General features: G+C 48.0%; 1 protein-coding gene across 1 annotated transcript; it reads right to left on the bottom strand.

Annotated features, from left to right (window-relative positions):
- Positions 1 to 1,362: 1,362 nt before the first annotated feature.
- On the bottom strand, positions 1,363 to 17,247 carry LOC148042253 (serine/threonine-protein kinase MRCK gamma-like). The gene is made up of 5 exons (XM_087703083.1): positions 16,638 to 17,247; positions 15,248 to 15,345; positions 14,571 to 14,655; positions 11,195 to 11,315; positions 1,363 to 2,107 (listed from the first exon to the last, which is right to left on the bottom strand). Exons 1-5 carry the CDS (start codon positions 17,245 to 17,247, stop codon positions 1,891 to 1,893), a joined length of 1,131 nt encoding a protein of 376 aa, XP_087559209.1. The 3' UTR covers positions 1,363 to 1,890.
- Positions 17,248 to 24,015: the final 6,768 nt, after the last annotated feature.

Raw genomic sequence — 24,015 nt, 5'->3', positions numbered from 1 at the left:
GCCTAAGGTGGGACTAGAACTCCCACTCTCCTGGTGGTTGGACCAAAGTCACCCAGGGGCTTCTGTACCTAAGGCAGGACTAGAACTCCCAGTCTCCTGCTGATTACACCAAAGTCCCCCCAGGGGCTTTTATGCCTAAGGCGGGACTAGAACTCCCAGTCTCCTGGTGGTTGGACCAAAGTCACCCAGGGGCTTCTGTACCTAAGGCAGGACTAGAACTCCCAGTCCCCCTGTGATTGGTCCAAAGTAACCCGGGGCTTCTGTGCCTAAGGTGGGACTAGAACTCCCAGTCTCCTGGTGGTTGGACCAAAGTCACCTAGGGACTTCTGTGCCTAAGGTGGGACTAGAACTCCCAGTCTCCTGGTGATTACACCAAAGTCCCCCCAGGGGCTTTTATGCCTAAGGCGGGACTAGAACTCCCAGTCTCCTGGTGGTTGGACCAAAGTCACCCAGGGGCTTCTGTACCTAAGGCAGGACTAGAACTCCCAGTCTCCTGGTGATTACACCAAAGTCCCCCCAGGTGCGGCCTCACTAAGGCTTTATAAAGCGGCACTAAGATTTCACGTGGTTTTGATTCTATGCCTAATCCTTTCCTTCGCTGGGGCTGCAAAGCTGAAGGATTCCAGGCTGGTTTTCCTTCTTTACAACCAAACCATCATTTGGTCAATTGTGAGCTTTTCTTGTCAATTGTGGCCTAGACCAGCTGTTCTCAAATATTTTGGAGTTGCGGGGGGCTTTGCATTCTTTAAAATGATGGGGGGACCCCCAAAGAGCATTGGTTCCTGTGGGTTATATCGATTGATATTTATTGTGTTAGATGTTTTTAAGTGTTTATTTGATTTCGGGGGTTCCCAGGAGCACTGGTCTAGGTCAGTGGTTCCCAAACTTGGCAACTTTAAGACTTAAGCTCTGGCTGGAGAATTCTGGGAGTTGAAGTCCACAAGTCTTAAAGTTGCCAAGTTTGGGAACCACTGACCTAGGTGATACAATACATGGATAAGAATATTATTGTGGCTTGTGGATTGCAGCTATTGGTTTCACGGCTGGCATGAAATCAGGAGGGCACAAAATATGATTCTTTTTTTTGTGGCACCCCCAGATTTCCCATAATGTGGGGCCAAACCTTGGCCCTTTGCTTGCATTAGGGGGTGGAGCTGTTTTAATAGGCAAATAGCACCAACACCCCGCCACCATCACAGTCAAACGCGAGCTGACTTGTGTTGTGACTTGGTGCAACAAACTCTGATTGTGTCACTGGATCAGCGATCTCAATCCAACCGGAGGGAGGCTGGTGATAGATTGGGAGAAATCAGCCATGTGAAGTCATTGTCATGCTCCCGTTGGAGTCTGAATCTGCGGGGAAAATGAGCTGGAACTGGAGAGCGAAGGGGCGGCTTCGTTGGCTTGGGAGGAAAATGGGGAAGGGGAAGGCCACCAGGCCTTTCAGGATTGGGATGCCTTGTAGGCAGGGAGGAAGTGGGGACAGGAGGATCAAGAGAGACTAAGCGGCGAACATGAGAGACAGAGCTAAGACGAGGAGCAAGGACCACCCGCTCCTGACCCAAGAGCACGGAGAGTAGAGAGAAGGCGAGAACAGTGCAGAATGACCCGGCTACAAAGGAGGAGAACGCACAAGGCACACCTGGGACTGAGACTTCAGGAGATGCTGTGGGGAGGAACAAACACTAAATTCCTGAGGTATTTAAGTGCCGACGTTTGAACTTTCCTGGATTCCTTGCATTCTTTCGGGATTTCTTATAGTTGTGTGTGTGTGTGTTGCCTCTGTGCCGTGCCATCACAGTTGTGGTCCCCAACCTTTCCGACTTTGGGGAGCGGCCATGGATGAGAGACAGAACAGTTCCATGTGAGCAGCAGGAGAATGCATGCCTGTCACCTTTGCACGGCCAGGTCCAAATGGGCCACAGTCCAGTACCTGCCCGGGAACTGAGGACCCCCGATGCAAAGGGTAGCAAAACCGTGTTTACTCACCAAGTGTAGGTCCTGTAGTTGACGCTGCTTTTCGCTCGGCCCGACGTGGACGAGGTGGTTGAAGTCGCTCGGGGAAGAGATGAGCTTAGCGCGGAGGCTGGGGTTGCGCATCATTTCTCTGCGAGGGAGAGAGGAGGGGCAGCGCCTAGCACGGGGCACCCTGCTCAGAGGTGCCAGCCAGCTGGCAGCGGATCAAAGCCACACAACTCCCTGAGACGCTTCCCGGCGGGGTTCACCCAACTACCTTCTGTCAGCTTCTGCTTTGCTGCTGCTTCAGCTGCCATGAAACGGGAAGGGGGGGGGCGTGTATGTGGGAGGGTTTTAATTGATGTGCTGGAGGACTGCTGGAGGAATGTTCTAGGATGTACCAGTCGTTGGGATTGCGCATGCCTACGTGTTTCCCGCCTGCATCAACGGCCTTCACATTCCATCTTGGCCTGTCTTTTTGAAGTTATCTCACACCTGACATTTGAAGGACTTATGATTGGACTGGAGCTTTGATCCTAAGGGGGGGGAACGGGCGTTGCTATATATCAATTGCTTTCGCGCCATATTATTCAGATTTTGCTTCACTGCTGCTCGCTTACCATTTGTAATTAGTAAAAGTACTTTGGATTTCCAACCCATGGAGTCTCTTGGTTTTCTTTCCTAATTATGGAATGGAGTGGGGCGTGACAAGAAGCAAAATCTGAAAATATCCCTTTCCAGGAGATTTTACGTCTACCGAGAAGGGAAATAATGTCTTCTCCGACCAGAGAGGAGGAAGGCGCCGTTGGAGGGACGGATTCCAGTGAACTGGGACCTCCCGACCTTTCTTTACACCAGCCCAGCCCCTCTGACCGACCTTTGCACGAAGATTTATTTCAACTGCAAATTTCCAGTCAGCCTGAACCTTCCCCCCTACCCCGTTGGTCAACTTCAGTGGGGCAAAGAGAAATAGAGACAAGCTGGAATGCTGGACTCACCCAAAGACCACCTCAACAAACTTCGCTGGAGCCAGGGGCCGTGAGAAAACCTCAGGCGGGTGAGTTCCATGAATATTGGAGCCAAAGAGGCGATGAAGCAGAATGGGGAAATTATCAGCACCAGGGCCCCGTGAGAAGACCCCAGCGGAGTGAGTTACCTGATTATTGGAGTCAAACATTTTTGGAGGACAGGAGGGGGGAGGAGGAAAGAGACTGGAGAAATTGGCAACGTTACCCACGCCAGGATTCTCCCCCACCCCCCCCTCGGCCTGTATCACCCCCTGCGGCTAGAGGTTTCGCTGATCAAAGAGCACCTCCACCCCAGGCTCCCCCCCGAAGACATCGTATGGCTAAAATCCCTCCTTTGCCTGTGCGTTTTAATGGGGCTTCTGCTAGCCTCGCCTCCTTTCTTATGCAGGTTTTTAACTACATGGAGATTTATGGCCGGGACTTTGAATCTGACATTTTAAGGGTCAGAATGGTCCTTTTGTCTTTGGATGGTGAGGCGGCTGCGTGGTCGACTGCTTTGCATATGTCTGGTTCTCCCCTCTTGGGGAATTTTAACCGTTTTATGGCAGCTTTCCGTCGACGTTTTGATGACCCGTTGACTGAGAAGCGAAACAAATTGAAGTTTTTAACTTTTGACCAAGACGACAGGCCTGTCGCCGAATACATCCAGGAATTTCAATGTCTGTCTCAGTACATGAGAGGCTGGGGGGAGGATGCGATGCTGGACAGATTTGCTGAAGGCTTAAACCCTGAAATTTATCAACAATGTGTTAATCGTAACCTGCCGAGACGCTTAATCACTTGGTTTGAGCATGCGGCTGACGCTGAGCTTGACTTAATTCATCTGCGCTATGCCACTGAAGAAAAAAGGAAGCGGAAAGAAAGGGCTGCCAAGGCCCTCCCCCCTCCTGCTACTCAAGCGCTTTCCAAACGCCGAGCCGACGCGAGAGAGCCCCCTTCTGGCTCCTCCAGACCTTTAACATGTTTTCGCTGTGGCAAGCTTGGCCATACCGCCCCCCTCTGTCGGGCGAAATCACCCCTCTCCGCCCAACCCCCTCCCAGACGTGAGGAGAAGCCTGCAAGAGGCCCTGAAAAGAAAAAGAGGGAAACAGCTTTCGCTGGAGAAACCAACCCCCCTCCTCTTGCCCAACCATTGAAGGATGACGACGCTTCACCTCGCTGGGTGAGTTCAAACAAGGGGCCCCTTCTACTCCCTATTGAATTAAAAGTTCCTCCTGAGGGAACACCTGCCACCCTCCTAGCATTACTGGATTCCGGCTGTTCCCGGTCCATGATCAATCCAGCCATGGTTGAGAAATTAGGCCTCAAATTGCGCACTTTGAAAACCCCTATTGTTTTTTGCCAGATAGACGGATCGATTGCAGGGGGGGGGCCCGCCCATTTTTTTACTGAGCCTTTGGAAATGACAATGGGTACCCACACTGAATTAATCTCTTTTGTGGTCGCACCTGGCATGGACAGACCACTTATTTTAGGCATCCCATGGCTCCGGAAATGGAACCCTCACATAAATTGGCGGACAGGCCGCTTGCGTATTCGCTCCAAAGTGCCTCCAGTGGGGGAGGGCTCTCCAACCCAGCCTGACGTCACTAACGTTCCTGAGGTGGCCGCTAGGGGGCAGGAGAGGATTGCAGGAGAAGAGAAAATTCCGAAAGAATATTTGGATCTTAAGGAAGTCTTCAGCGAGCAATCTTCGGACATTCTACCCCCCCACAGGCCTACTGATTGCTCCATTGACATTTTGCCCGGGGTCAAACTCCCAAAACCCCGCATTTACTCCATGTCACCCAGGGAAATGGAGGAGATGCGTTCTTTCATTGACAAAAATTTGAAACGTGGTTTCATTGAACCGGCCCGACCCAAGGTGGCGGCCCCTGTGCTATTTCGTGAGAAGAAAGATGGGTCTCTTCGTTTATGTTGTGACTTTAGGAATCTTAACGCCATCTGTTCTCAAAACCTCTACCCACTACCCTTGATGAAGGACTTATTGGCACAATTGGGGAAGGGACGCATCTTCACAAAATTGGACCTGCGAGAAGCTTACTATAGAGTACGCATCAAGGAAGGGGACGAATGGAAGACCGCGTTCAACTGCCCTCTTGGTTGTTTCCAGTTCCGGGTTATGCCTTTTGGCCTACAGGGGGCTCCTGCTGTATTCATGCAATTTATTAATGAGATCCTACACGACCACCTCTATAAGGGCGTTATCGTATATCTGGACGATATCCTCATTTATACCCGCACTTACGACCACCACGTCAATCTGGTGCGCACTGTTTTGAAAAAACTCCGTGCTGCCAACCTGTATGCCAAGTTGTCTAAGTGTGAGTTTCACCAAGCTACTATTGACTATCTGGGCTATCGTATCTCCCCGGATGGCGTTGAAATGGACCCTGAAAAAGTGAAGGCGGTCACTGAATGGGACGCTCCCAAAACTCGTAAACAGTTGCAAAAATTTTTGGGTTTCGCTAATTTCTACCGTCAATTTATTCCCTCTTTTGCCGACATTGCTCTTCCCATTACTAATTTGCTCAAAACTAAAGGCGCCCCGAAACCAAAACCCAGTGAGCCTTTGGACTGGACCATGGAATGCCAGGCAGCCTTCGAAAAGCTTAAACGCCTTTTTGCAGCTGAACCAGTTCTTAAACATCCTGATCTCGACCAGCCGTTCGTTGTCCAGGCGGATGCCAGTGATGTCGCCGTTGGGGCTGTTCTGCTACAAGCCAATGCCCAAGGTAACTTGCAACCTTGCGCGTACACCTCACGTAAACTCACTGACACGGAACGGCGCTGGGCGGTCTGGGAGAAAGAGGCTTTTGCAGTCCGTTGGGCCCTCGCTACTTGGCGCCACTTCCTTGAAGGCTCTAAGCACCCATTTGAAGTGTGGACTGACCACAAGAATTTAGAAGCATTGCGCACACCGCGCCGTCTCTCCCCAAAGCAGATGCGTTGGGCCCAATATTTTAACCGTTTCAATTTCACTCTAAAGTATATCCCGGGCGGAAAGAACTTCATGGCCGATGCTTTGTCCCGGTTACCTCAGTATAATTGTTCCAAACTGAGTATCGTCCAACCGCTCTTGGCAGCTCCGGTGCTCACACGTCAACAGACCAAGGCTCAAAAGGACGTGCCTCACGATCTGCTTTCTGACCTCAAGGCAGCTCTTCCTCAAGACGACTGGTTCCTGAACCATCGGGACGAGTGCACCATGAGGGACGATCTACCGTGGATTGGTGCTAAATTGTACATCCCCGCTTCCCTACGTCTTACGGTCCTTCGTCGCGCGCATGACTCCAGGATGGCGGGTCATTTTGGGTTCGTCAAAACTTTGCACCTCGTGAAGAGACAATTCTGGTGGCCCTCTTTAAAAAAGGACATTGAACTTTATGTTTCCAGTTGCCCGGTCTGCGCTACCGCCAAAAAACCGCCGGGGAAACCACACGGACTTCTGCAGTCTGTCGCCCGCCCGGTTGCCCCGTGGAAGGAGATTTCTATGGACTTTATTGTGGAGCTTCCCGAGAGCCAAGGGCACACCGTCATCTGGGTGGTTACTGATTTGTTCTCCAAGCAAGTTCACTTCGTGCCTTGCCACAAGATTCCTTCCGCCAAGGCGTTGGCTAAATTATTCCTTTCTCACATATACCGCTTGCATGGGGTCCCCGACCGTATTATCTCCGATCGTGGAGTCCAATTCACATCTAAATTTTGGAAAGAGTTCCTCACGCGCATTGGCTCCGCCCAGGGCCTTAGCTCCGCCTACCATCCTCAGACTAATGGCGGCTGTGAACGTACTAATTCCGTTCTTGAACAATATTTACGTTGTTTCATCAATTATCAACAGGACGATTGGGTGGACTTGTTGCCGCATGCTGAAGTGGCTTATAACAATTCGGTTCACTCCAGCACGGGTTTCACCCCTTTCCGGGTCGTTTACGGCCAGGATTTTGTTCCTATCCCCGAACTGCCTACGGCCCAGCCTCAGGTTCCTTCCGTTGCAGACTGGAGTGAACGTCTCAGTCGCCTTTGGCCCCTCACTCTTTCCACCTTGGACGCTGCCCATAAGGCTCATAAGAAGCAGGCTGATAAGAAACGCTCTCAGCCTTATGAGTACCACGTTGGAGATTTAGTGTATTTGTCCACAAAATTCTTGCATACTACACAAAAGTCAAAGAAATTGGGTCCCAAGTATGTTGGCCCTTTCCCAATTGTGAAAGTTATCAATCCTGTTTCTGTTCGTTTGCAATTGCCCAAACATCTCAACCGGGTCCATCCGGTGTTCCATATCAACCTCATCAAACCAGTTCGAGTCTCCGACCTACGGCCCGCAGATGACCCTCCACCTGCTCCGTTACTTATTGATGGCGACCGTCATTTTGAAGTCCGGGACATTCTGGATTCCCGTCGCCACCGTAATCGCATCCAATACCTTGTGGCTTGGAAACACTTTCCCCCCTCCCACACGGAATGGGTTGATAAGTCCCACGTTCGTGCCCCCCGCTTACTGCGGAAATTTTATGCTTCTTATCCCGACAAGCCTTGACTTTCCTCCTTTCCCTCTCTTGTTTGTTTGTTATTTGTCTGTCTTGTTTGTTTTTTTTTTTTTTTCCAGGCCTGACAGCCTTTTTTTCCGGGGGACGGCCGGATGTCAGCTTCTGCTTTGCTGCTGCTTCAGCTGCCATGAAACGGGAAGGGGGGGGGGCGTGTATGTGGGAGGGTTTTAATTGATGTGCTGGAGGACTGCTGGAGGAATGTTCTAGGATGTACCAGTCGTTGGGATTGCGCATGCCTACGTGTTTCCCGCCTGCATCAACGGCCTTCACATTCCATCTTGGCCTGTCTTTTTGAAGTTATCTCACACCTGACATTTGAAGGACTTATGATTGGACTGGAGCTTTGATCCTAAGGGGGGGGAACGGGCGTTGCTATATATCAATTGCTTTCGCGCCATATTATTCAGATTTTGCTTCACTGCTGCTCGCTTACCATTTGTAATTAGTAAAAGTACTTTGGATTTCCAACCCATGGAGTCTCTTGGTTTTCTTTCCTAATTATGGAATGGAGTGGGGCGTGACACCTTCACTTCCTCCCTCCCTTCGGTCTTCCACCTCAACTTAACGACGGCGCTCAGGGACTAGAATTTCCATTGCTAAGCAATGCAGAACTACATTCTTTATTTAGCATACGGTCAATGTTCCCTCTAATTTTTTTTCAGTGTGAGCGGAAAAGTATAGTCTTTGAGCTGCACAGTTTCATGCCTGAGCACCTAAGAGAGCAACAGTTTGAACTGCTGTCTCGTCTGCTGGACATTTGCGCAACATTCCAAGCATCAAGCGCCAATTGCGAGCGAGGTTTCAGCCTGAGGAATGCCAGGCATGAAATGTGCCACTCAAAAACTATACTTTTCCGCTCACCCTGAAAAAAAAAGGCTCTCTGCTCAGCTTTTAGATTGTTAGACTGGCTAGAGAGAGACATGGCACCAACAGGATCCTGGCCTGGGTCCTGGCATTTTGCAGGCAACCTGTCCTCTCACATTCCTTTGGAATGCAACCCATCACATTTGAATCAGATTTTGCCAATTATCCTATTAAAAGATAATCCTATTATTCTAAAATATGACTAACTCGATATTAAAAATGTAAATATTTAATCCTGATAAATAATAGCAGTAATTGTTATTTAGTATGATTAAAATCAGTATTGATATATCAATATAATATCTATCAAAATTGACAATAAACACTAAAATAACAATACAAATATATAATGTGGAATATAAATGTAATAAATATAATATATAAATGCAACATAAATGTAATAAAATAATTTATCATGAAACTCTCCCCCTTTAAAGTAGTAAGATCAATTAAATAGTCTAGCAAGTTTGGACAATATGCTATATGTTATGTTACTTAAGAATATATATACCTCAGAATCAGATACAACATCCACATCATTTCCAACTGAGTCAATAAAATCATATGCCATGCCAAAACTATTTTAAATAAAGATATGAAATTAATCAAGTATTGCATTTATTTTTCAAAATGAATGTACAATTTTTTTTATTATTTAAGTTTTGTACCCTATCTTTTCTAACTAACGTTAACTTTAAAAAGATGTTACATCAGACTACAATACAAGTAATTAAATGAAGACTAAAATAAGTGTTTTGGCATATTGAGCTTTTTATATTTCTTTCTTATATTGCTTCCTTAGTTGAGAACTTGCTCCTCAGCTTACTTATGCATTAACTGTTTGTTGCTTTTATGGTTTATTCATTCACTGCTCCATCTTCAGTTTTTTTCACAGGGGGCAGGGCTTCCTTCCTTCCTTCCTTCCTTCCTTCCTTCCTTCCTTCCTTCCTTCCTTCCTTCCTTCCTTCCTTCCCCTCCTTTGGCCACCAATTTTGATCCAATTCTCTCTCTCTCTCTCTCTCTCTCTCTCTCTCTCTCTCTCTTTCTCTCTCTCTCTCTCACACACACACGTTCTTTGGGGGGGGGTTGAATTACTCTGCCTCACTGCGCAAAGTCGGCTCAGCATGTGTTTGGCCCCCGCTTACGCCGAATCAAATCCGCAGCCGGCGGGACCAGGGGGTTGCATTTCAAAGCCGCCAGTCCTCTTGCTTCTTCTCCTTCACCGGCAAAGCTCCCGCTGGTGCCCCCGCCCATGACAGCGGTGGTGGTGCCTCCCCCTCCGCTCGGAGCACCTCAGCTGGGCTCTGGGTTATCCCTGCCGTCGCCTCCACCTCTGCCGCTTTCCTACTAGCTCCCGCGGCCTCAAAAGCACGGCAGAGGAGGAAGGGGGAGGGATAACGCGGGGGCCAGCTCAGGTGCTCCGCGTGGAGGGAGAGGCACCACTGCCACGGGCAGCTCATCAAAACAAGTCTGGGGAGGTCCTTTGCGGGCGGCCAGTTCTAGCCGCCTGCAAAGGACTTCCCCACGTTTGCTTTGGTAGAAATCTCTGCGCAGCAGTTAGAAACTGCTGCGCGGGGGTTTCGAGCCACATGTGTGGCCGCGCAGCCGCGCACCTTAGAGGGAACAGTCCATACGGTATTTATTTAGTCTACCCGTAGCCCTCGAGTTAGGGCCACAATTAAGTCCAAACTTTCTGCCGTTAAATGAGACAGTTAAGCGAATTTTGCTCCGTTTTGCAACCTGCCTCGCCCCCATTGTTAAGTGAAGCACTGCAGTGGGGAAGTTGGTAACATGGTTGTTAAGTGAATCTGACTTCCCCATTCACTTGGCTGGTGAGAAGGTCGCAAAAGGGGATCGTGTGACACCTCCCGCCCCCCAGGACACAGTGACCGGCATAATTTTGCCAAGCGGTTGAATCACATCACATGACCCTAGGGATGCTGCAACGGTCGTAAGTGTGGGAAAACTATCATAAGTCTCTTTTTTCAGTACCTGTTCTGACCGAGGCTTCCCGAGAGCCTGAAGCAAACTCCTTGTCTCAACAAAAACCCCTTTTATTAATTTGTTGTGAATTCTGCTCCTTCACATCCAGCAAAGTCTTTCAAAGGAGGATTTATGGTCACAGAACTTATCTGGCTTGGAGAGCTGCCACGCCGATCTCTGCAAAATGTGGCCAGGAGTCTCGGAGAGTCACGAACCAATGAAATGAACTAATTGTCTCTCCTGCAAACTCCACTCCCCTTTCGCTCCTCTTTTATTCCCTCTGGGAGGGGCCATTCACTGTCCACCTATGGCCTTACTCCCAAGTCAACCCCTGTTCTTTAGCTCTTCCCTTCGTCTGGCAGCTCTGCGCATGCGCACACTGGGAACAGGCTCCAGGACTGGCCCATCTTCCTCCCCAACTTCCTCACTGTCCGAATCTGCTGCCAGCTCTACTGGCCACGACAGTGCTTCTATAACTTTGAATGGTCATTAAATGAATTGTTGTAAGTCGAGGACTGCTTGTTAAGCAAAAATTTGTTATAAGCTGCTGAGAGTCGCCTTGTGGTGAGATGGATGGCGAACAAATTTAATAAATCATAAGAATAAAAATATCCAACCATTTGGAGTTGCATTGTATGCTGAGCCACATCAAAACGAACCAGGGTTACAATTAACCAACCTCGGCCTGCAGCGCAAACCTTTTGCTTTGCTTAGCTAAATGAGAACGGCCGTGGGTTTCGCGACAGCTTGTGTAAGGTCTGAGTAACAGCGGTCAGAAAATCCCCAGGCTGCCCCTTCTCCGATCGGCCTCACCTCCTCTGATGTTGCCGCTCCTCCTCGGAGATGCAGAAAGAGAAGCACCGCTTGTGCCTAGTCCTCATGAGGTATCGCCGGCTGTTATCAGTGGTCTGAGGGATTTCGAACTCATCCTGGTCTGGAGAAGGAAGGAAGGAAGGAAATTTAGGCTCCTCACACACCAAATTTAGATTTGCACAAGGCACTGGCGTTAGTGAATGATTTAATTAGCAGATTAACAGAGTTGGAAGGGACCTTGGAGGTCATCTAGTCCAACCCCCTCGCCCAATCAGGAGACACTACACCATTTCTGACAGAGGGCAGTCCAGTCTCTTCTTGAAAGCTTCCAGGGATGAAGCTCCCACAACTTCCGAAGGCAACTTCTGTTCCATGGGTTGATTGTTCTCCCTGTCAGAAAATTCCTCCTTATTTCCAGGTTGAATCTCTCCTTGGTCAGTTTCCATCCATTGTTCCTTCTCTGGCTTTCGGGGGCTTTGGAAAATAGCTTGACCCCCTTCCTCCTCTCTGGGGCAGCCTCTCAAATATTGGAAGATGCTCTCCTGTCTCCCCTGGTCCTTCTCTTCCCTAGACTAGCCAGGCCCAGTTCCTGCAACCGTCCATCGTCTGTTTGAGCCTCCAGCCCCCTCATCATCCTGGTTGCTCTTCTCTGCCCTCTTTCTAGAGTCTCAACCTCTTTTTTATAGCATGGTGACTAAAACTGGATCCAGTACTCTAGGTGTCGCCTTACTAACGCTTTACAGAGCGGTAGTAGCACCTTTTGGCTAGTTGGTTAGTCTCAAATACAACGCAATGTGATAACTTCTCATTGCACTTTTATTGTGAACTTTAAAAGTATAAAAAGAGATGGTCCTTGACTTACGACCACAACTGAGCCCCCAAATTTCCATTGCTAAGTGAGACGTTAGTTAAATGAGTTTGGCCCCATTTTACCTTTCTTGCCACAGTTGCTAAGCAAATCACTGCAGTTGATAAGTTACTTGCCTGGTCGTTAAGTGAATCTGGCTTCCCCATGACCCCGGGACATTGCGACCATCATAAATATGAAACCAGCTTCCAAGCATCCAAATATAAACCACATGACCAACAATGGTCGTAAGTGTACAAAACGGTCGTGTCAGATTTTTCAGTGCTGTTGTAGCTTTGAACATTCACCAAAGAACTGCTGCAAATGTGTGTGTGTGTGTGTGTGTGTATGTATGTATGTATGTATGTATGTATGTATGTGTGTATGTATATGTGTGTGTGCGTGTGTTGTATTTGTGCTGATAAATAAATAAAGGGGGACTAGTATAGATCTATTTCAAGCTATTTAGCTCTCATCAGCTAGCCGTAACCTTGCTGGGATTTGAACCTGTGCTGTATTACATATTAAGCAGTTGTGTTAACCACTAAGCCATAAGGTTCTCCTCATCAGCTGAGCCAGGGAAGTAGGTATGTATTTGGTGTCACAACACCTGGTATGCCCAAATATGGGAGGAAGCAGACCACTGTTCCCTCTAAGTTGCGCGGCTGCGCGACCGCGCACGTGGAAAGAAACCCCCGCGCAGCAGTTTCTAACTGCCGCGCAGAGATTTCTGTAAAGCAAATGTGGGGAAGTCCTTTGCAGGCGGCTACAACTGGCCGCCTGCAAAGGACCTCCCCAGATTTGTTTTGAAGAGCACAGCTCTTGAAAGGGGGATTCCTTCCTGCGAGACCCCGTCCAGAAAATGCAGGGAGAGGTAGCGGAGACCCGGGGCTGCTTCTCCTGCGTCCGCTGGACTGTGGGGCTGGGAAGGGGTGGGAAGAGCGGCGGGGCTGGCGGTGGCCGGCGGTGGCAGGCTGGTTCACCTCCTCCTCCTCCAACAGCACTGCCGGATTTCCGCCCAACGCTGCGGGGGCGCCAGCGGGAGCATTGGCGGCTTCACTTCAGCCGCAGTGCTGGACAGCAAATGTGTTTGGTGCTGTTGGAGGAGAAGGAGGAGGCGGCAGCAATAGCACCTGAGGAGTGAGGACAGGACAAGAAGCAATGGAAACTTGTCAGAAGGAGACTCAAGCTGGAAATAAGGAGAAATCTGACAGTAAGAACAATTAAAATCAATGGAATCTTAATTCATTTGCTACAGGTTTTCAAAAGACTGGACGGCCATTTGTCTCAGATGATATAAAGACTCCTGCCTTGGACAAGGGGCTGGACTAAAAGACCTCCAGTATCCCTTCTGATTCTATGATTTTAAAAACCACAAGCTTTTTACAGCTCGCTTGCAACTTTACCAAATTTAATTCAGCCATTTCCTTTTGTTATTAAATGGGTATTGCTAGTTCAATGCACATGCGCTCCACTTTTAAGATGCTGAAAAAATCCCCATGACCGGCAACAAAATTCATTCTTCCACTCTTATCTTGCCCTAACTTCTGAAATCCTGAAATATAGATCTATAAAATTTAGTGAAAATATTGCTATCTATTTTAATACAGAACTCGTAAAACAGATTGGGACAAATGATATTAGTGCTCTGGGATAATAGCAGGTTTACTCTATTTGGATTTTCAGATAAAAGGTATCTTTTGTGCTAAGTTCTAACAATGTAGTTCTCTAATGTAACTATGAAACAGTCCAAATATATAATTCCCCTCAGGGAGGAATTCTGGGAGTTGAAGTCCACAAGTCTTAAAGCTGTCACGTTTGAAGACCCCTGGGGTTTTTTCCCCCTAAAGGGTTAGGGGTGCAAGGGTCTTGTAACAACAGCTTTAAGACTTGCGTGCTTCAAATGCCAGAATTTCTGAGCCAACATTTTGGTTGCTAAGCAGGAGCGTTGTTAAGTGATACTGATATTATATAACACTTTTAATTAAGCGGGTACCTTGAATAAACATAACTTTGAGTTTCAAATAATACTGATTTTGTTGTTGTCTTAGGTGACATCTGTGAAAAAAATTCAGGTGCTCAGGCATGAAAATATGCCGCTCAAACACTATACTTTTCTGCTCACACTGAAAAAAAATTAGAGGGAACATTGAAGCAGACTGCTTCCATTCGCTGTCTATCGGCTCGTCACAAGAGACCAAGAGAACTTTACTGGGATACCTTTACTGGATGGTCTCTTGTGACGAGCCGATAGACAGAGAATGGAAGCAGTAAACTTCCTTTCATATTTGGGCATACCAGGGGTTGTGACACTAAATAAATACATACATACATACATACATATACTGGTTTCATTTTAATGTAAGCTGCTCAGCGAGATGGATAGCAAGCAAATTTAATAAATAAACCTGCAGATTCCCAAAATAATCACACTTAAAGCTAAGTTGGACTGTTGTGGGAATGCAGCGTCGAATTCCCTCCGCAAAGTCCTGGGTTTCGTGCTTTACCTGCTTGGAGGCCCCACCTTACCTGCGGCTTTGTCCCCGAGGTAGGTCAGCCGGACTTTTTCGCTGCCAAAGGTGCACAAGGAGCCCTCGGGATTCAGTGCGCGCACCTGAGCGGAGGAAACAGGGATGAGCCAGGGTGGTTAGAGTGCAGTCCTTCAGGCTAACTCTGCTGACTGCCTGCAGTTTGGCAGTTTAAATCCCAACAGGCTCAAGGTTGACACAGCCCGCCATCCTTCCGAGGTTGTAAAATGAGGACCTAGATTGTTGACTCTGTAAACCGCTTAGAGCGGGCTGTAAAAGCACTGTGGAGCTGTATATAAGTCTAAGTGCTATTGCCTTTCCTTCCTTCCTTCCTTCCTTCCTTCCTTCCTTCCTTCCTTCCTTCCTTCCTTCCTTCCTTCCTTTCTCCCTCCCTCCCTCCCTCCCTCCCTCCCTTCCTTGTTAGAATGCAATATTACAGGCTAATTCTGCCGCCTGCCAGCAGTTCGATCCTGATCGGCTCAAGGTTGATTCAACCTTCTGTCCTTCCAAGTAGGGTAAAATGAGGACCGAGCACTGTGAAGCTGTATACGAGTCTAAGTGCTATTGCTCTTCCTTCCTTCCTTCCTTCCTTCCTTCCTTCCTTCCTTCCTTCCTTCCTTCCTTCCTTCATTCATTCATTCATTCATTCATTCATTCATTCATTCGAACATGGTGCACCTTTTTCAGACAGATAGTCTGAATCCACTCCGCCTTCCGGACGTCAAAGATATCGAGGCTGTTTTCGCTGAATACAGACAAATAAGGAGCATTGTAACCTAAAACAGGAAAGAGCGCAGGGTTAATGCCGGTGTGCCAAGCATGCCCCTCATGCCGGCGGCCACCCACATCCTCCCGCAATCCTGCCGATTATGCTGCGATCGGCTTCATGCTGGTTTACCAAATAAGCCACCACGGGCTGGGCTTTGTAGCCAAGGGGCCATGCCCAGGGGTGGGTTCCGGCGGCTGCTACTGCCGGTTCGCCTTGCGCATGTGTGTGCTTGATGCGTGATTGATACATGCCTTGATGCGTGCTCCACGTGCATGCACAGTACTAAAAAATACTTCTGTGCATGCGCAGAAGTAAAAAACAAGACGGCAGTGCCTATGGCACCACGAAGAGAACCGGTTCAGGGGTGTGGCAGGCCAAGTTACTACCTATTTGGCTGAACCGGTCTGTACTGGCAGGAACCTACTTCTGGCCACGCCTCATTAAATTAGAATTACAAATATTGGAGTAGAATTCATATTCTAATACAGAAGATTCGTAAAAGTGAATATAAAGATAAAACCAGAAACTTTTCTTTGGGGTTTAATGGAAAAAGACTTTTGGGGGAAACTTTGATATTATATATGTTGATGGCGGCAAGATTACGTCACGCACAAAAACAGAAGGGCATTTCGATTGGCCCAAGGGACGAATGGCTGCAAAAGCTGATGGAGTTAGCAGAGATGGATAAATTGACTGCTTTGATCAGAGAAAAACAATAATTACTTTTGATTGCACTTGGAAACCACTTCTGGACTTTGTGCTCGAGGTGGGAAAAAATTATGAAACTTTGATTTTGAGTTTTACCGATTAGATAGATTTATTAAGAGCGAAATGGCTAATTTATGCTATTATGTAAAAATAGAAAGTTGAGGTTGGATGTTAGTATCTTGTTTTACTGCATCAAAAAGGAATCGGAAGTCACCGCCTTTTCTTCTTTTCTGCACTCTTCCCTTTCCCTTTCCTATTTTTCCTACTGAAAATAGAATAGAATAGTATAGGATAGAATAACAGAAGTTGGAAGGGACCTTGGAGGTCTTCTAGTCCAACCCCCTATTCAAGCAGGAAAACTGACCTACACAGATAAGTGACTATCTAGTCTCTTCTTAAAATGACCAGTGATGGAGCACCCACAATTTCTAGTGGCAAACTGTTCCACTGGTTCTGTTTGCTGTGAGCGTGTTACTTGGAACCCTGATAGAGCCCAGTGGCAAACACAGGCCCCACCAGAATGGACGGACCACCGCACCCTTCGTACCCAGCCAAAGCCCCCGCCCTCCTCCAAATTTGCGACCCACTCACAGCAGCTGAGAGGAGTGGCTGGCCACATCAGCTCTTGGGCACGGCTGCGGTGTCCGTGCGGGTCCACGTAGAGGCCGAAACCGCTGAAGCACAAGATGAATTCGCTCAGGCTGACCTCCACGGCTTTCAGCGCTTTCATCTGGGCCACGGCATTCGCCCGAACGTCATCCGCGTGGGGCAGACTGACTGGAGATCCTTCGTTGAGTAGAGGGTAGAGGGAGAAGCCGGACGGGTAGCCCACGCAGAGCCGGTCCCCCAATACATCCAGGCACTGGACGTATCCTGGCACTTGGATCTCCTTGATACGGCGGTGGGGCGGGTGCGTGGCCGTCAGCTGGAAGCACAGCACCTGCCGTTTGCAGGCCACACACAGCACGGGGGTCATGCCGCGGCAGATCAGCCCCACGGCCACTGCTTGGCAGCCTTTGGCCTCCACCACCTTGGTTCCCGGCGCCTCGGGGGTCTCCAGCTCCGCCCACGAGAAGATGCGCAGCCCATGGTTCTTGCCGCAGAGCACGGACAGCAGCTGAGCTTCGGGGGAGACCAGCAGCAGCTGCACCCGCCGGCAGTCGCCCACCCGCAGCACATCTGGAGGGGAAGCGAAGCTCATGGTCAGGGCTTGGCAGTTGCAGCCCCCACAAAGCTCTCCAGCCACAATAGCGGGAAATCAGGAGCAGGAAAATTGTGATGTGAACATTAGGATGTGCTGTTTTCACACTTATGACCATTGCAACTTCGTGATCAAAATTCGGCCACTTGGCAATTGACTCATATTTATGACCGTTGCAGTGGGGGGAGGGGTTAATGTGATCCCCATTTGCGATCTGACTAGCAGGGGAGTCGGATTAATTTAACGTCCATTTTACTAACTGAACAACTGTAACGATTCACTGATCGTAAAATGGGGCAAAATTCACTTAACAACTGGAGAGAGAGGGGGGAGGGAGGGAGAGAGAGAGAGAGGGAGAGAGAAGGAGGGAGGGAGGGAGAGTGAACTGCTCACCGTTTGTCGTGAGATTAACGAGAAAAAGTCCGTAATCCGTACCCAGAGTAAGCCTTTCCTGGTCTGTAAAAAAAAAGACACACTGTCACAATTAGTGTAGACCGGGGTCCTCCAACCCCTAGGCTGCGATACTGAGGCATGGTCCATTCAGAACCGGACTGCACAAGCAGTGGGCGAACACGGGAAGTTCCGTTTGCATGAGTGGTGCACGCTCGTGTTTGAGTGGGAATGTCCGATCCCTAAAAGTGACACTGCCATTCAATTGGGAGGAGGGGGGCCTTGGAGTCGATTTATTAGCAGTTCCAGTGACAACTGACATTTTACAACTGGTTTCGAAGCACCCTGAGATCCCATCACCTTTTGGGGGGAATGTTTATGATGGCCATGTGGGACGGTCCACTTTAATGTCTAACCAGGAAGATGGGAATTTGGTTCTCAGGGCGGTTGATAAAGGAACCATCTTCACACTTGTGTATTGGCTAAAATCTGCATTCCGACTAATGGGAGGGGTCTCGACTGCTTTAATTCCACTTGCATTGCCTAAGGGGATTCAGACGTTGCTTTGAACTTATTGTTTTCACTTCGGCTTAATAAAAGCTTCCTTTTGAAATGCTCCGTTTCAAGAGTCTTCGCTTTCTTAAGCTAGAAGGAGAGGCGATCCTTACAGGGAAGCTCCATTTCTGCAAGTGGCATTCATGTGCACCCGCTGGAGCTGTGCACAAGAGTGCACACAACCACTGCTTGCACACAACCATTTGCACCACCACCCCCCGTGATGGGTTCCGGATCCCGTTGCAACCAGTACGCTGCTACACGGCCCGGCGTCCACCATGTGCCTGCGCGTAGCACACGGATGCATACTTACAGCCCACGATGCTTCAGCTGCTGGGCGGAGCATCGCGCAGATGCCGTATGCTCCGTGAGCATGCGCAAAAGCCTCGATCAGCTCAAATACAGGCAGGGAGGGCGGGTGGCTGGGCCCACCGTACACTGTACCGGAACAGTACCTGGTGCCCCCAGAAGGCCCCAGTATGCCCGTACTGAGGTGTACCGGTTGTATCTCATCACTGGCCCCCACCCACCCACAGTGCTGACCCATAAAACTGGGAAGGTTGGAGACCCCTTCGTGCACTCCACCGCAAATCAAGGCCACTGTCCCTGCTCCAGAAACTGGGGGAGCAGACCAGACCTGTTGGGAGTATACTCCTAGTGTTGGGTAGGCAATATAGATTTGTATACAATAACAAATGGTCGATGTTGCTTTAAATGAGTGAATGTACTTATCAGCTGTGATTAACTTTGCAATAAGAGGGAGTCAGGAAAGCTCACTCCCTCTCTCTGCTTGATACTACTTACTCGCTTGATGGCTGGAACGTGAACTGCAACTGTAAGCAATTGTTTGTTCTTTGAATTGTGTTTGGACGAATATCTACTATCACTGCTTGTGAAGCTATTAGTAGTAATAAAGCTACTTGTTTTTACTGACAGTGTCTGAGACTCTATTCGTGTGTTTTCTACTACTAGCAACGTTCCTTTTCTCTCGGTGTACATTCCGCTGCACTACTTTCTGTCTCCGAACGGAGAGACCCCAAACAAGACCCACCCACTCCGATCTCCCAGAACCGTAATTTCAGGAAGCACCTATGATTGCGGCTGAGAGGGCGTGGGGGATGAAGGGCAGCCCGTTGTCGTAGGCCTCCTTCAGCATGTAGACCGCGCGGTCGCAGTGCCAGTTCTGTCGCAGCAGCTGCTGCAGCTCGCTCAGCACCTGGGTCCACCTCTGCATCTCCGCCTCGCTGTCGGCCAGGAAGAGCACGGAGCTGGTGGTGGGAGGGCAGGAGAGCTGAGTGGACGTCACCTGCGGAAGGAATGGGGTAAGTGAGCAGGATGCCAGCCGGTGCCCGGCAATGCTCCAAGCTGCACCCCTCCCAAACCGGCTGTAGTAATTTGAGATCTGACTCCGCCGACAGCATGCGTGGAATCCCCCCCCCCATTCTGTCCCCATGACGGCACTGAGAGTTGACACCCCTTTTTATAACAGGTCTTTTTATTCACAAGGATAAACAAAAAAACCCAACATAATTAGTCCCAACAAACCAAGTTAATCCAAGAAATCCAAATTGCTGTATACTGAAAACGAGCGGTTGTTCATTTCCTATTTATTTCCTCCTATTTATTTCCCAGCCAGGGAGGGACTGGATAGTGTCTGCGTCTGCTTTTCCCTGAGAGCCGTCTTATTCCTTTCCTTTGCTCTCCTCTCCTCTTTGCACATAAGCACATCTGGGCCCCATCTGTTCCTCCCCCTCCCTCAGCTCAGGCCCTGAAGGCAGCTGCCTCTCCACCTGGGGGAGGACGGAAGGCCCCGGCTCTGCCTCCCCCTCCTCCTTGCCTGGCTCTGCTGCTACCTCTGGCAGCCGACGGGCCATGATATGTTTTTGTTTGTTCCTATAGAAATGGCTAGTAAAAATTTTGGGGAACAAACTTAAAAATGACTGCTTAAAAAAAGTTGACTGGCGGTGAAATACAAAAAAGAAAAAATTATGTTGATGAAATACAAAAAAGAAATCCAATATTTAATACTACATATACTTACAGCGGCAAGGATCACCTTCGCCCAGAAATAGAAAAACAAACTAACCCCAAATGAAGATGAAATAATAAGAAAGATTATGGACTGTGCTGAAATGGATAAATTAACGAAAGAAATACAGGGAAAGAAAGAATCAGAATTCTACCAGATATGGGATAAATGGTACAGGTGGATGGAGGAAAGAAACAAAAATCAATGATAGAATTTAACAATACTCAAAAATAATAGTTATGAGTAAATAAGAGGGTTAAGAATGATGAAATCTAAATGAAATACGATAGAAGGGGAAATAATATAAGGTGAGCGATATCGATTGATGATTGCTAAGATAAAAAACAGGAAGTTCCTTTTCGCACTGTATTGTATAAATGTGGTGTACATCTAATTTTTGTGTGTGTGTATTTTACATGCTTGTTAATAAAAATCTTTAAAAAAAAGATTTGGTGGTTGGACCAAAGTCACCCAGGGGCTTCTGTACCTAAGGCAGGACTAGAACTCCCAGTCCCCCTGTGATTGGTCCAAAGTAACCCGGGGCTTCTGTGCCTAAGATAGGACTAGAACTCCCAGTCCCCCTGTGATTGGACCAAAGTCACCCGGGGCTTCTGTGCCTAAGGCAGGACTAGAACTCCCAGTCCCCCTGTGATTGGTCCAAAGTAACCCGGGGCTTCTGTGCCTAAGATAGGACTAGAACTCCCAGTCCCCCTGTGACTGGACCAAAGTCACCCAGGGACCTCTGTGCCTAAGGTGGGACTAGAACTCCCAGTCTCCTGGTGGTTGGACCAAAGTCACCCAGGGACTTCTGTGCCTAAGGTGGGACTAGAACTCCCAGTCTCCTGGTGATTACACCAAAGTCCCCCCAGGGGCTTTTATGCCTAAGGCGGGACTAGAACTCCCAGTCTCCTGGTGATTGGACCAAAGTCACCCAGGGGCTTCTGTGCCTAAGGCGGGACTAGAACTCCCAGTCTCCCTGGGATTGGACCAAAGTCACCCAGGGGCTTCTGTGCCTAAGGCGGGACTAGAACTCCCAGTCTCCTGGTGGTTGGACCAAAGACACCCAGGAGCTTCTGTGCCTAAGATGGGACTAGAACTCCCAGTCTCCTGCTAGTATTCATTTGCTGACAGGTGCCTTCTGGCTTTCCTTCTGCTTCAGACTCTCTGGCGTTTTTCCCTCCCTGCAGACTCTTAAGAGGCTTGAGGAGACCTTCAGTGGGAGAAGCTGAATCGGGATGGATGGCTTAAACTCCCAGTTCTTGACTAGGGGAGAGGTACCTGAAGAGGATGGGGCTCCTTTGCAGCAGCTGAGGCTACACAGGCTCTCCCTTCTGGGCGTGACAGGGGTCCTTCCTTTGTCCCCCTGCAGTTGGAGGTGTCCTCGGAGGAGCCAATGTCACGACAACACAACGTGCGGTCTCGACAGTCCAAGACCGCTGTTAACCCTTTTGCCACTGGACGGTCCAGTTGGACCTAAACCATCCCGTAGAGACGATGAACAGGAAGACAAAGCCTTGCTGGTCTCAGGGACATCGCAAAGTCTCTGATTGACCCAAGGGATGCGCTTCAAGCCGGCGGCAAACAGGCAGCCCTAAGCTGACGAAGTCGGAGACGGCTCCGGAAAGAAGGAAGTGAAAGTGAGTCCATTGGGTGAGGTTTTTTATTTTTCTATTCTGAGAAGATTGGCCAAAGAAACTTTTTTTAAAAGATAAATTAGTCCTTTAAGTAAAAGAATAAAGCGACGAATTTAATTCTTATTGGACTGCCTTGGAAAGTTTTTGTGTTTTTTTGTAACGATATTTTGTGGATTGAAGTGACCGTAAGGTTTCTTGTTTCTCCGCTTGAAGTGAACGGATTGATTTTTTTTCCTCTATTTTTTGTCACCTTATTTTTTGGCTTGAACTAAAACCCTCTTTTTTAAAGCACACTTAAATAATTGTAGTTAAATGAGAATTGTGGTACATTGATAGTAAAATGCATAAAGATTTAAAATATACAATTCAATATGAATGGTATAGGTAATGATTGTGGAAGAAACGCACAAAACGTATTTGTAACCAATCGACACGCTTTCTACAAGATGTAATGAAGGATGATTCTTTTTTTCTGTTTTTTTTAAATTAAAACAATAAAAAAAACTTTTCCAAAAAAAGAGGGTGGGGCTCTCCCTTCTGGGCGTGACGGGGGTCCCTCCTTTGTCCCCCTGTAGTTAGATGGAGCCTTAGAAACGAAGAGATCAAATTGCGCTGGTTTATTCTATTGGGAGTGTTGTAGGGCAACCATAATTAAATTTCTCAGATGGCATGCTTGGAAAAGCTCATGATGGCGGCCACAGCAATGGAATGGGAGCCCCAGTTGTTTTTGATTTTTGTTTTATTTCTTACTTCTTTCAACCTGACCTGCGTACAGGTAATTCCTCAGCTGATGATGGCCACAACTGAGTCCAACATTTCTGCTGCTAAGCGAGGCATTTGTTAAGCGCGTTTCGCCCCATTTTACGACCTTTCTTATCGCCATCGTTAATCGAATCACTGCGGTTAGATCTTATAGCACCGTGGTGCGAATGACGAGGCGGCTTTGAATGGTGTTAGGATGTGGTTTTGTTGTTGTTCTTTTTGCCGTGAGCAACTGGAATTTTAGGTAGTCCTCGATGTATGGCCACAATTGAGTCAGAGGTGGGTTCCTACCAGTTTGCACCAGTTCGGTAGAACCGGTTCGTCAAATCTACCGAACTGGTTAGAAGAGGTTCCATCAGTGGACCCGGAAAGCAAGCCACACCTACAGGTTGCAAACGTAAAACGTGAAACCCACCACACACACACACACACACACACACACACAGAGTCTCACACACAGGGAAAGAGAAAGAAAGGAAGAAAGAAAAAAAGAAAGAAAAAGAGAGAGAGATGAAAGAAAAAAAGGAAAAAGGGACAGAGAGACAAAAGTAAAGAGAGAGAGAGAGAGAGAGAGAGAGAGAAAGAAAGAAAGAAAGAAAGAAAGAAAGAAAGAAAACAAACACATGGCCGGCAAGCCACTCCCACCAGGTCACATGGCCGGCAAGCCACTCCCACAAAGGAGGCCACACCCACAGAGTAGGTTCGAAATTTTTTTGAAACCCACCACTGAATTGAGCCCAGCGTTTTTGTGGCTAAGCGAGGGCAAGGGAATTTTGACCCTTTTTACCACCTTTCTAGCCACTGTTGTTAAACGAATCACTGCAATATTTACATCCGTAACATGGTTGTTAAGGGAATCCAGTTTCCCCATTTCGACTTTCCTCATCAGAAGACAACAAAAGGAGATTCCGTGATACTTCAACCGTCATAAATATGAGTCAATAGCCAAGCATCCGAATTTTGATCACGTGACCATGGAGGATGCTGCAATGGTCGTAAGTGTGAAAAACGGTCGTAAGTCACTTGAAGATTCACTAAATGAACTGTTGTAAGTCAAGAACTATCTAGCTATACTTAGGGTACCTTCTGCGTTGTATTGTATAATAAAAGATGAATTTGACCAGCTGCTGGTTCATAACATTTGCCCGGCTTGAAGGGGAAAAAAAAAATATTAGGATAAAACACCACAAAAGGGATTTTATAAAATATTTTTTGTTTTATTTTTTACATTGCTTATAAAACTTTTTTTTTTAACATCATCATTCAATGTTTAAGAAACGATTTAAATAGCCCTCCTTTTCATTATTAAATCATGGCAAATAAATAACTTCAGGTCCTTTTTTTTCCTGCAAGAAAGATGTTCCCCAAATTCTACCTAGACAATATTGTGCCCCCCCC

This window comes from Thamnophis sirtalis, unplaced genomic scaffold (genome assembly GCF_051295495.1).
Source record: "Thamnophis sirtalis isolate CommonGarterSnake01/CBP01778 unplaced genomic scaffold, rThaSir2_p1.2 scaffold_20, whole genome shotgun sequence".
Taxonomy (NCBI): Eukaryota; Metazoa; Chordata; class Lepidosauria; order Squamata; family Natricidae; genus Thamnophis; species Thamnophis sirtalis.
This window is presented reverse-complemented; position numbering and strand designations above follow the sequence as displayed.